The sequence below is a fragment of the Talpa europaea genome (assembly GCF_964194135.1).
Source record: "Talpa europaea genome assembly, chromosome: 8".
NCBI classification, from domain to species: domain Eukaryota; kingdom Metazoa; phylum Chordata; class Mammalia; order Eulipotyphla; family Talpidae; genus Talpa; species Talpa europaea.
In genome coordinates this window covers 38,636,228-38,650,206 of record NC_140075.1, presented here as the reverse complement: position 1 = coordinate 38,650,206, position 13,979 = coordinate 38,636,228, and the positions used below count along the sequence as shown (strand labels likewise).

General features: G+C 36.9%; 1 protein-coding gene across 1 annotated transcript in view; it reads left to right on the top strand.

The window, feature by feature from the left end:
- Window positions 1-8,289: 8,289 nt before the first annotated feature.
- Window positions 8,290-13,979, top strand: part of FAM227B (family with sequence similarity 227 member B) — a gene marked incomplete at both ends in the record, with an annotated part of 148,384 nt that continues 142,694 nt past the window's right edge. The window contains 3 exons of the mRNA XM_084240152.1: window positions 8,290-8,340; window positions 12,607-12,838; window positions 13,516-13,583. Coding sequence (XP_084096278.1) covers window positions 8,290-8,340; window positions 12,607-12,838; window positions 13,516-13,583 — 351 coding nt within the window. The remainder of the gene's footprint in view (window positions 8,341-12,606; window positions 12,839-13,515; window positions 13,584-13,979) is intronic.

Sequence of the window (13,979 nt, the reverse complement as noted above, 5' to 3'; positions counted from 1 at the left end):
CCCCGCACAGCTCCACGCATCCACCGCTTCGCCGGAGGCGCGCACCGGACCGTGATAGCGGACGGACCTGGCGGAGCGCTTTCCCGGGGACACTAGGGGGCGGAGCCCGGCGTTGCTAGGACCGTTGCTAACACCGGGCGCCGCGCAGGCCTCCGGGCGTCGGTAACTACGCGGGAGCCGTGAGGCGGGGTGAGGCTCGAAGATTGTGCTCTGCTTTGGTGGCTGACGGCGGGGTCCCCCTGCGCGGGAGAGGCGAGGCTGAGGAGCCGCAGTTGAGGGCTTCAGCACCCCCCCACACACACACACCCCGCCTGCTCGCCCCTCCCTACCAGGGCTGCCCACCTAAGACCGGCCTGGAACAGGTGGTTCTCGAAACTACCTCAAGGTGTAGTTCCAGTGAGTTTTGAAACATTCAAAGCTTACAGAACACGTTTCCATTTTACCAGGCCCCAAATATTTTAATAGTGAGAACTTGGTTCTGTTACTCTTTTGTGGCTGTGTCAAGATAGTGCGCTGAGAATCAGGAAAGCTGTTAGAAAAATTGTTTATCTTGATAATTTGGTATGCTTGAAAGCTACATAGCTAGATAGACTTGGTACTAATTTGTGCGTTTTTCCAGTTTGAAATCAGGCATAATATGTGGAGAAATTACTAAACTATATTTTCCCTTGATGAAGCCAAAAGAAACTCTAAACCCAAATGAGTGCATGTTATAACTCTGAGATTGAGAAACATAAAGGCAAAATATTAAGCAACGTATTTAAGGACTATGAGTTTAGCAAGTGGGAGATATAGGACAGGATTTTGTCCTAGAGGAGTTTACTATATCAAGTAACGGAGAGTAAAAAAAAATACAATATGATTAATAAATAAGCGATAGGAATTACAAAAGAGCTCAGAATGGAGTGGTCAATGGAGTCTTGTTGGTTGGACTTGAGTGAGGAGAATGATTATTTATAGTTCAGAGGTTTTCAAGGGAATTATGTGATCCATTGATGGAGGTCCCATTTGTAAGCAAGGAAAGCTAGTTAGTCAGAAGTGCAATCTTTAAAAAGAATGAAGTAATAGAGGGTGACAATATCATTGCATGACAATTGGTAAAATTAAGTATTACTTTGTGGAGTGTGTGTGTGTAAAGTGAGGTCATACTTATAAAATGCATATCTTAGTGGTGGTACATTTTGAAAAGTTTGAAAGTCACTTAGGAGGAAAAATGAGAGTTCTTGGTAGGAAAATTAGTAGCAAAGTCTCCAAGTCAAGAATAAGTAATTCACAACCTTTCTCTACTTTAACTGCTTTCATTCAAATTAACATTGTTCAGTAAGGCATGGAGGCACAGCTTTTTTCTGATAATTCAGCTGGGGAGATTACAAACGGTAATAGACCCTCTGATGTGTGACTTCTTCATGTAGCCTAGGCTTCTACACAGTGTGACAGCAGGGTAATCAGACTTCTTAGCCTAGGCTAAGACAAATGTTGCAATAAAAATGGCAGAAACTCCATCCTTTTCTGATCTAGTCTTAAAAAGTAACACTTCTCTCACATTCTTTCAGTTCAGATTTTAGGAGAGAAGACATAATGCCACTTCTCAAAATATTGTCAAAGAATTTGTGGCCTTTCTTTTCTTTTAAACCAATGCACTGCCATCACAGAAAACCCCAAAGTTTCAGGGGCTTAATATGATTACCTATTATTTCTCACAAGAAATCCATTGTGGATGTTACTAGTCAGATGAAAGGTTAGACTCAAGAATGTAGATTTCTTTTTATTTTCAGTGGTTCTGTTGTTCTTTAAGACTTGGGAGTCCACAGTTTATCTGACAAGAAAAAAACATGGTGAACCACCCAAGCTTTCAGAGGTTAGTCTTAAAAATGGCATATATCTCTGTGCCCACATTTCACTGGCCAGAGTTTGGTCCCAATTTTACCACTGTAACTGCAAGAAAGTCTGGGAAAAGTAGAGAGATATACATGTTTGGCAAACAATAATGATTTTGCCATATTCTAAGTTTTTTAATCAAAACCCTGTGGACCCCAATCCCTCCTAGCTATTCTTGATTATTTTCTCCAAATTCTTTAACTTTTTAAAATATTCTGTTATTTGCTTTATATGTCAAAATTTACTATATGCATATACTGCAATTCCTTGATTTTGCAATTTCAGACTGTAACTATTGAGTTTCTTTTTGAAGGCATAATGAGCTCTTTTATAACACCACCCCAAAATGTATGAACATTCCTTCTCCCCAACCCCCTACACTCTTCTTAGAACCTTATCTCTCAAAATAGTAATATCTCATTGGTTTAAAGAAACATTTGTAAATAGTATTCAACCCTAAGACATATCGCATACTGTGTGATCATGTTAACTTTTAATCCAACCTTTTACTTGCCTTTGTGTTAATAATTGCCATATTTTTATCACTTATTAGTAATCTGTCCTCAAACAATTGGCCAAAGTGAGAAAGTATCACCAGCCAATTCATCTAGAGGTTATTTTTCTTTTTCCTTCCAGATATTCCTTCTAGACCATGACAACCTTTAGTTCATTCAGTATTGGTTGCATTTAACAATCCAATACTGCTCTCCTGTGTTGGATCCTTTGTTTCCTTTTTCATTGCTTAATTCTTTGTTTTTATGAAATGTATCCTCTATTACCTTCCTAGAAAAGGTAAAGGGGAATGTGGTAGACAGAATAATTACCCCTCCCCCTAAATATGACAGTATCCTAATCTCCAAAACCTATGTAGATGTTATCATATGTTGCAAAAAAGAACTATGCATATGTGGTTAAGTTAAGGAACTTAAAATTGGGGAATTACTTGAATTATCTGGGTAGACCTGGCATATCCCAAGGGTCCTTAGAAAAAGAGATCAGGGAGAGAAGCAGATGCTATAGTGTTGGCTTTGAAGTTGGAGGAAAGAGTTAGATGACTGCAAGAACCTGGAAAAAGCTAGGAAGCAGATTCTCTCCAAGAGCCTGCGGGAGCATTTAAAACCATTTTCAGACTTTGTTCCTCCAAAACAATGACATAATAAATTTATGTCATTTTAAGCCAGTAAGTTTGTGGTAATTTGTTATAGTAGCAGTATGAAACTAATCCAGGGAGAAATGGTGGTAGTTTTTACTGTCTTGCAGATCTGAAAAAGGCCACAAATATAATTGATCGTGTGTCTATATTAAAATTTCTAGGTTGAAAATCATGTTACTGAAATGCTCGGATCCTATTCTTTTTCCTTTGATTCCTTTTTTCTTAAACATTTTTATTCTAGTTTCCAAAGATTTTCATCAGGTTTTCTCCCCACAAATTGTCTATTGAATATTATATTTGTGTTTTACTTTCTTATTTTTTTATTACCTTAAATAATGTTGTTTTGGTTTCAGGGATGCAGTGTCTTATCATATTTCTCTAAGAATCTCCATTAAAGTTAAAAGCACCATAGTAAAATAAAACACTAAAACAGTGCACAGCATTTTGTCCTAGCTGAGAAAATTTTATGTATATGCATATATATGAGATCTGTGTATCTGTCTGTCAGGAAAACTCTGTGAATCATTGCAAAATACTAACACGGTAATAGAAAATGAGCAAATGATTTGAGAATTTGCTTTACAAAAGAAGTTATTTAAATTGCCAGCAAGCATGTGAAAAGTTGTATAATATCAATGCAAATTAGAATCACAAGATACCACTATATACCACTATATAACCCCCCTGAACTGCTGAATTTTTAAGGATTGACAACGCTGAATATACACTAGTACTAAAGAATATTCTTTAGTAAGAATGTAAAATAAATGAAAGTTTTGCACACTTCTGTTAGGAGTGAAAATAGGTACCAACATTTAAAAAGCTATTTGATAGTATCTACTAAAGCTGACAGAGCAGTCCTACTCTTGGTTATGTATCAAGTATACCAAAAGACATTAACGATAATGTTCATACTAGTTCGATTTGTAATAACATACAAACAGGAAATCACTCAAGTATCCATCAAAAGTGGAATAGAGGGCCTCCCCGGTGGCGCAGTGGTTGAGCGCTGGGTTGCGAAGCTGCCCGCGACCTCTGCGGCGCCGGTTCGATCCCCGGCTTCTCCCCTGCCACTGGAGGAGGGTCCCACATGGCGTGCAGACCTCTCCTGCCGCCCGCTGCTCCCCTCAGCAGTGTACTTCAGTCCTTCTGCCTGCTCTGCTCCCCGCTCTGGCTCTGGTGAATTCTCTCACCCTCCCGCTCTTCTGACTGTACCCAGTGAATGTATAAACAAAACAAACAAACAAACAAACAAATAAATAAAACATGCCTCTATTTAAAAAAAAAAGTGGAATAAATACAATTTGATATATGTTATAAAATAGAATATTATGTAACAATGAAAAAACTTGAAGTCCTCCTATGTGATACAACATAGGTAAATATAGGTAAATCTTACAGACCCAATGTCAAGTAGAGGGAAGCTAGAGGAAAGGATCCATATTGAAGCTCAATGATAGAGTGGTAGAAGTCAGGGAGGCATCTGACATTTCAAAGGCAAAGAGTGAATGAATGATGGAAAAGAGGAAGAGGTTACTCTGGTTATTGACTGTATCTATATCTTGGTTTATATACATTGATTTTATACATTATATACATTGATTATATACATTATATACATTGATTTATGCATTGGTTATATGGTTATATATATTTGTATAAAGTTATCAGTCCATATACTTATAGGTATTTTGCAATCTACTATGTTTTACTTTAATAAAAAAATTAAGAAATAAAATTACACTTATCACTTAGAATAAAATTCATCACTGATCATTATATTAATGTTGGTACTATAAAGGAATACATAATAAGAGATTTCTTAAAAGGAATCATAGTGATGTAATGGATATAGAAGATAAGGAAGGAGAAGGAAATATCTAGATAATTTTGACTACAAATCTTGATGATTGTGAGACCTCTACTATGGAAAACAAATATAAATTTAAAGAGTAAGGATTTGTTTCATGGGATGACCCTGAATTTTTTTTGAGAATACTAGGGTTGAGTAAAAATACTGAAATGTAAAGTATTTATGCACCAAGTGTTTTGTGAATAATGTGTCTCAAAGTTATTATTATGAATAAAAATCAGTTTTCAGTGATCCATTACATAGAATTTTTAAATTTGTGCATAAAGATTATCATTAAAGATTTTCTAGGTATCTTTTGTTCAGGTTTTCTGTTTTAGTTCTATTGTGATTAGAGAGCATACTCTGAATGATTTCTTATTCAAAATTTTTGAGATTTGTCTTATGGACTGCAGATGTCCATTTTCATGAATGTTCCACTACATTACTTTTTTTTTTTTTTTTTTTTATAGAGGCATGCTTTTATTTATTTGTTTGCTGGTTTGTTTGTTTGTTTTTTGTTTATACATGCACTGGGTACAGTCAGAAGCGCGGGAGGGTGAGAGAATTCACCAGAGCCAGAGCGGGGAGCAGAGCAGGCAGAAGGACCGAAGTACACTGCTGAGGGGAGCAGCGGGCGGCAGGAGAGGTCTGCACGCCATGTGGGACCCTCCTCTGGTGGCCGGGGAGCAGCCGGGGATGGAACCGGCGCCGCAGAGGCCGCGCACAGTTTCGCAACCCAGCGCTCAACCGCTGCGCCACCGGGGAGGCCCTCCACTACATTACTTTAAAAGATTGTGTATTCACTCTGCAGTTGTGGAGTATAGTTGTTATGTAAATGTCATTTAGGTTAAGTTGCATGATAATGATGTTCATATCTTTAGTCTCTCTTATTTGTGTTTGTATGTTTGTTATATGCATTGTATATACAGAAATTTGTTAGTTTCTCCAATTATAATTGTGATTTTCCTGTATTTCCCTTCAGCTTTATTAATTTCTGCTACAATTATTTTAAAACTCTGCTATTAGATACAAATATATTTAGGATAGATATGTCTTCTTAATTCATTTACCTTTTTATCAGCATGAAATAGCCATATTCGTGTCTGGTAATCATCCTTGTTTGCAAGTCAATGTTGATATTAATATAGATATGCTAATTTTGTGATGATAGTGTATTCATCGTTCTAGATTTCCAATTTGTTATGTTTTGGGTATTTCCATTTCTATTGAAATATCCAACCTCTTCATGTCCTATTAGCCAACCTGTGTTGTAAAATCTTTAACATATTTATGATAGTTGTTTAAAAGATTTTGTTCATTATAACTGCATTCTATAACTGAGTTCTAAGTTTGTATTGACCGTTCTCTCTTGATTATGGGTCCCGTTTTCCTTCTTTGTTGTATGTCTTCCTATTTATACTATTTTGTATTAGATATGGGAAAATCGTGGATGCTGAGGTTTAGTTTTATTTTGTTTTCAGAATGTACAAGTCTTTTTCTCAGCTTGGCATTTAAAGTGGGAGTTTGGTCTTTTAGAATCCTCCTAGACTTGGATTGAACTTTAGAGTAACCTGTAGCTTTAATTAGATTGAGTTCACCTGTGACTAACCTAACCTCCAAAATCTTCCTTGTTAGCCACCTCTTATATCTTGTCCATACTGGGTTGGGTAAATCTGGATTGAAGTTTAGGCATTTTTGTTTTACCTTTGGCTTCAACTCTACCAGGACTCTGGAACCCATGTACTATAAGAATGCATTGGCCTTTATGAGTTTTCTGTTTTTCCAGTTCTTCTTCCACTGCTGCTTTTTTTGACAAAATTCAGAAGCAGGGATAGGGATTGTTTGTCTGAGTCATTTGTTTTGGCATTTTCAGACTCCAGTTTGCTCTCCCAGTTTATGTGGATGCCTAAGGCCCAGCTGGTTTCTCTTCAGCTCTGTCAAGTTACTACACCATGGCGGACCCATTCGTCTCTGAATGTCCTCACATGACTTACAGTCAGGTAAGGAAAATGCCACAGCTTTGTCTCCCATAAATGTTCTTGTTTCATAGATTTCAAGTCATCAAGAATTCCAGGTAGGGCAGGTCTTTGGGTTTGCCACTTGTGCAACTCCACCAGGCTTCAGAATAGTAGAACCCTACATTTGATTTAATCATCTGATGTTACCATTTGATAATTCCTAAATTTAAGCAAGGGACTCTGCATTGTCAAAAAAGTATGTTGCCAGTATTGTTTCACTGACATCCATTGCTCTTCAGTAATCACATAGAAAAGGTTTTTATTTTGCTCAGGTTTTTCCTTTTGTTCCCATTGGAACATAGGTGTTTTGCATCCTTCTACATCCTACCAAGGTCAGAAGTCTGTTTAATTTATGCCTCACCTCCTTAGAAAACCTTGAAATTTTATATTGAAATTACCTAGAACTCATAAGTTATTGATCTGTTTATTTTCAATGTTTCCTTAATTAATTTTTCTAATTTCCTGTAATTGAAGGGTGGATATTATTTTTAGTGTTTAGTAGTAGAAGCCATTACAAGAAAAAGCCAACATTTAAATTGTTTTAATTACATTCTTTTATGTTCTGTGCATTTAAAAATATACTTATAGCCTCCTTCTAACCAAATTGCTATAGTCATTATCCCTGAAGTTATTATATCCTTAACATTTTTCTGTCTCTAAGCATCCAGTACACATCAATTCTCTTATTTCTCAGCCTTCTCAGTCTAAGCCTAGAGTCCCCTGTTTTCCACAAAATTTCCTTGATACCCTTATGCATTTTTGCTTTTGAACACTTACTTTTTAAAATATACCCTTTATTTTTATTATTGTATATGCAGTATATATTTACTTGTTTATCATGTATTTTAAATAATATTAATAAGAAATCATTAATATTAAGAAGAAAATAATAAAATATTAAGAACGATATTAATACAGAAACTACTATGAGATTATTTCTTATTGTACTGAAAAGTCAAAATATTTTAATTACTTTTCCCTGTTATTAGTGTGACTTTTTAAATACTATATCAGCAAGAGTTGCATGTTAATACATTTTGGACTCTGGACAAGATACCATGAAAAATAGGCCAATGTGTCTTGGAACTCTTGTAGAAATTTGAAATGAAGATATTGAGCTGAATCCACGTGGAGTTTTTCTCTGAGAGTGGTGTATAAAAGGAAATCTTTTTGCAGAATATGGTTTGGAGTTTCTGAATTAAATGTTGATCTCTATCCCTCTTGAAAGTTCAGGGACTTTAACAAAATGAATATTTCACAATGTCTTATGATTTTAAAAATTGTAATTTAAGTCCAGTATTATAACTTAGTTAAGAAAATTATATATAAGCATCATAGATAATATGAATTCATGTTAATTAGCAATATTGATTTTACTTCATTAGAAAATGCAAAGGCCTCCAAAAAACATTGAAGAATTCTTAAAGTTTCAAAATTTGGTGAGTAGTGCATCCTATGTTATGTACAAATATATCTTTTAAAATATCTGTTATGGAGATATGAAATATTAGAAATAGTCTTTCAAAATAGAAAGTCAAAAATACATCTGAATGTGGAAAATGTCTATAAATGTTTCTTTCAGTAGACTTATTTTGTTATCATTCCTCTTGTCAATGTTCTGTTCCCTTTCTCACTTTAAAAAAGGGTTTCACTATTGTAGGGTAAGTGATTTTCAGGGTTTTTCTGCCCTCCCGCCATTAGGATTGATGATGGAGCCTTGTGGTCCTGAATGCATGCCTGATGGCGGGCACATAGAGTAGGGTGTGGCATGCGTAAGTAGGTACACCTGGGCTAAGACTGGGCTTACAAGGGCGGTGTCATGGGGACGCAGTATTGCAGAGAGCAGAGAAGCAGAGAGAACAAGAGCGAAAGAGAAAGCAAAAGAGAGGCAGAGACCACCAGAGAGTCCAGCTTCCCGCCCCTGGTGCCTCTGCCTGCCATGTACCTGGAAAATTCCAATAAAAGCCTGAAAAGCCACTGAGGGCTCCAGGATTCCTCCTTCACCTGTCTGCTTGAATCACAAAAAACCTGCACTGTGGGCCTCCCCGGTGGCGCAGCGGTTGAGCGCTGGGTTGCAAAGCTGCCCGCAGCCTCTGCAGCGCCAGTTCGATCCCCGGCTGCTCCCCGGACACCGGAAGAGGGTCCTGCATGGTGCGCAGACCTCTCCTGCCGCCCGCTGCTCCCCTCAGCAGTGTACTTCGGTCCTTCTGCCTGCTCTGCTCTCCGCTCTGGCTCTGGTGAATTCTCTCACCCTCCCATTCTTCTGACTGTACCCAGTGCTTGTATAAATAAATAAATAAATAAATCTTAAAAAAAAACAAACAAAAAACTGCACTGTGTCCATTCCTGCCGCTACAACTATCAGAGGACATTTCTATATAATTTTGGTAATATATTATTTTTGTCTTACCTATTTACACTTTCAAGAATATATGACAGGACCTCCCCAGTGAGCGAGTTGAGTGCCACGCTATGAAGCTGTCCTCAGCCTCTTCAGCATGGGTTCGATCCTGGCCGGCCAGGGAGAATCCCACATGGCGCAGCAGACCTCTCCAGCCACGCCTGCTGCTCCCCTCAGCAGTGTCTTTGGTCCGTCTTCCTGTTCTGCTCCCCGCTCTGTCTCTGGTGAATTCTCTTACCCTCCTGCACCTCTAAGTGTACCCCAGTCCTTGTGTAAATAAATAAATCTTAAAAAAAGAATATATGACAATTATGCTACTTAGCTCAGTTATTCATGCACTATAGCTTAGACTGACAAGTAATTTGTAGAGGAAGTCCTTGATTACTAAATCAGAATGAAATGTTCAAAAATGTTTTATTGTTGAAAACTCCAGTTTTCAGTGTTGTGTGTAGCAGTTGTATTTCCTACAGAATTTAGAGCTATTGGGCTTGTTGTGAGTTTTCACTTGGGTTCACACACTTGTGAGAACCTGAAGGTCAGGTTTGTTTTGTATTGAGGATGTCGAGATTAGGATAAAGATGTTAGTGTGGAAGAGAGAGAAAGAAAAGGAGTTTTCCTTTTCTAATGACAAGTGGACATATTTTGAGTAGATTGGAGTTTAAATGACTTGCACATATTTATGTTTAAATAGTATTTGTTATGACTAAACTATTGACAATAAAGTTCCAAAATATCTATTTTTAAACAATTATTTTCTATTCTTACATTTATTTAAATATGTTCTAAAAATATTTTGGAAAAGGACTGAGTTCCTTTTAGGAACAAACAGAAAACAAAAACATTCCTAGGAACTGAGTTCCTTTTAGGAACAAATAGAAAACAAAAACATTCCTAGTTTATAAAAGTTTATTTCAGTCACTGTAGCAGAGCCAAATATTTTGAACTACTTTTAGGGCAAGATAGAGAGCTTTAGACCATCTTCTAAAGCTAAATACAATATAAAAAAAAATTGCTGGACCTCCCTGGTGGCACAGGTGGTTGAGCGCAGTGCTATGAAGCTGTCCATAGCCTCTGCAGTGCCAGTTTGATCCCCGCAGGCCACAGAGATGCCCACATGGCGCAGCAGACCTCTCCTGTCTCACCAGCTGCTCCCCTCAGCAGTGTATTTCAGTCAGTCTGCCTGTTCTGTTCCCTGCTCTGTCTCTGGTGAATCTTCTCACCCTCCTGCGCATCTAGCCTATACCCCAGTTCTTGTATAAATAAAAAAAAAAATTGCTTAAAGGACAATTCAGAAGTTACCTGACAACATCCCCATGGAGGATTTGAACTAAGGTTGGTGGCTTTAGAGGTGAAAGAGACAATGGTCAGGAAAGTAATATCCTGGTTCTCAAAACATGCAGGGACATAACTATCCATGACTCCCCAGGGTGTGGTGAATTTCCCCAGAGGGACTTTTCAGAAAGGGAATACAGAAAGGTTTAGTTGTGGGAATGACATGGGTCACTGGAGTTTCATGGCCAGTGTGGGCAAGGAAAAATTGCTCCTACTCCCCATCCCCAGCAGAAAAGAACAAAGAGACCTCAGGCAGAACCATGCTGGATTCAGTTTTTAGGTCCAATGGCAGGGGGAGGAACTTGTGGGAATGAGAGATCTCATAAATCCCATGAAAAGAATCAAATGGTTGAGTTGTAGCTCTTACAGCCAGATTACCTCATGTACAGTGACTGCAGTGATGGCTCTGGCAATGGCCATTGCCACAAAGCATGGGACTAACAGCCCATATTGCATGACCCTTGCCTTCCAGGGTCAACCCCTGTCTGAGTCCAGGAACATGAGCCCTATGGACTATATCTAGCCCCCTCTTTAGGAGACTCAAATTTTGTGGCATATTACCTGCCACAGAACAGAGCAGCAAGAAGGTAGCATGGGAAGTGAGGATAACTGAAGTGCTGAACAGATTGACTTTGGGGAGAAAGGACAGGAAGCAAAGAGAGGTGCTCTACCAAGCTACAGCTGCTCTCACCCTTCAGGAAGACTGAGGCTGAGTATTTAAGAACCAGCCTCTCCTCCTAATCCTCCTCCCACAAAAGGTAAACCAAGAAGAGAAAAAAAAAACAAAACTAATCCTGCAGTGCCCCAACTGCAAAAACAGGTAAAAATAAGGCAACATACATAACAAGGACCCAAGGAATATCTGAAAACGAGATGAAAAGAAGGTAGAAGAAGATTAGGAGTTCAAGACACTTATATAAAAAATACATGAGGGCCTCCCCTGGTGGCACAGCGGTTGAGCACTGGGCTGCGAGGCTGCCTGCAGCCTCTGTAGTGCTGGTTTGTTCCCCGGCGTCGGCATCGGGGAGGGGCCCACAAAAACAAAAAAAAAATACATGAATAAAGAACCTAACAAAGACTTTCAAACAATGACATGAAATGTGCTAAGTTAGATACTAGAAGATCTGTCAAAGACAGATAGGCAGATTTAAGTTCCTGGAAAGAGGAACCAGGAACAAAAAGAGTTCTTCACCAAAAAGACTGAAAATATTAAAAGAACATGAAGAGAGACTCTAACTGAAATGAGAACAAACATTAAAAAAGAATCTTAAATATAAACTGGTAGAAGACAGAATTGCAGAAATAGAAGACTAAAATGTACAATTAACTGGAGAAAGAGAAAACAAGATTTAGGAAAATTGAAAAGGCTCTGTGAGAAATATAAAATTCAATTAGAAGAAGAAGCATGAGGATAGCAGACATTCCAGAATTTCCTGAAGTGAACATGGCTGTCCAGGAAGCAGAAAGAACACTCAAATTTTTAAATGCAAAATGTCCTATATCAAGGCACATCATATTTAAATTATCAAAAATCAAAGACAACTGTTACAGTCAGCCAAAAGTAAAAAAAGTAATTTACAAAGGAAACCAAATAAGGTTTTCATCAAATTTTGCTTCAGTCACCCTCAGGCAAGAAGGGTGGAATGAAATGTTCATAATCCAAAATGATAAAACCTGGTAACTAAGACTACTCTATCTTGCAAAATCATCATTCAAATGTGAAGGTGAAATAAAGGTTTCCCAGACATCAGAAGCTATTGGTCTTTGGGAATTGTATCCTGTGATGTAACTTATTCTGTGATCTTTTTGTAAATTACTAGAAACTTCTAAAGCTTATGATTGTTTCACATTTTTTAAAAATACGTTTTATTAAAAAGAATACAATGGAATAAAATCTCAAGTTAGCTTATTGATTTTGAACTCTTTGTTTATTAAAAATGATTTAAGTTGTAATATGTCACATTTTTTGCAGGATTATTGGCCAAGGAAAATTACTCTTAGAGATATTGATGAATGTTCACACACTATGAAGAAAATAAAAGAAGATAGTTCATTTGCTTCGATTTATACACATTTATGGGGAAATGTCCCTCGAAAATATGAAGCATTCACAATAATGGAGACAAGATTAGATGAATGTTCATTTCACTTGAAAAAACATGCCTCTAAAATATTGGAGTGGAGCAACATCATGTACAGGACAAGTAAAACCTTATTTTTTATAAGTAAAATGTCACAGTGTGTCTGTCTCCATGTGCATATTCTCAAAAAGAATGAAATTGTAAGGATATCTAACATATTAAAAAGAATTTATTTTATTTATTATTTATTATTTTGTTTTATTATTTATTTTATTATTAATATTTATTTATTATTTTGTTTCTTTCTATAACTTTCTATACCTTCTTCCTATTAAGAAAAATAATTTTATATACACACATTTTCCTCCCTATCTAAATATCAGAACTTGGACTCCAGCCTAGGCCATCTGGAGTTCAAGTCTTATACAGGGCCATACTCCAAATTACTGTACTTGATTGAATTTAAGGCGACCCTGATACAACCAAATGTAAGTGGCTGAACAATTTGAAAAACATGAACTTGTTCAGGAGGAAAGGAATTGACATAAAACTTTACATATAGGAGTAGGTACTAAAGATGTATTACTTGGAACCTGACGTTACTGAAAACAAAAGAGAAACAAAATGTAGTAGTTATAATTATTCATTCAATTAAGAGGGTTTGTATCTAGTGCTGGGTTTATGAAAATATTAATTTCATTGAATAGTTTCATATATAATTTCTTTAAGGTAATCATTTTTTTTCTATTTTAAATAATGTGTATATACATTTATATACTGTGAATTCTCACTTTTTAAAGGTTCTTATGAAAAATTGCAAAGATACAGGGCACGTCTAGCAAAATATCATAAGAAGAAGAAAATAATGGTAGAGTATCCATTTTCATCTTCCTTCATTGTTTCTTCTGTGAAAATACAATCACTGTAATTCTGTAGATAAGCACTGAAAATGTTTTTTTTTAATTTCCCGTTTGTTATAATCTATCTATATCTGTGTTTTTAAAATATGGAAAAAGAAAAATATCAGATGGTTTTACTTATAAGAAAAATATAGGGGAACTAGGCATCAGGAGAAAGCAAAACAAAAACAAAACTAGTGGGCAAAAGATACATGGAGACATTCAGCAGGGGACAGAAGAGCACAAGGGACTATGGTGAAGGTTCACGGGTGACTCAGTGGTAGAAATTCTATGGTGATTACACCTGACAGGAACAATGATGTAAAAAATAATACATATATCAGTAAAAAAATAAAGAGAGAGAC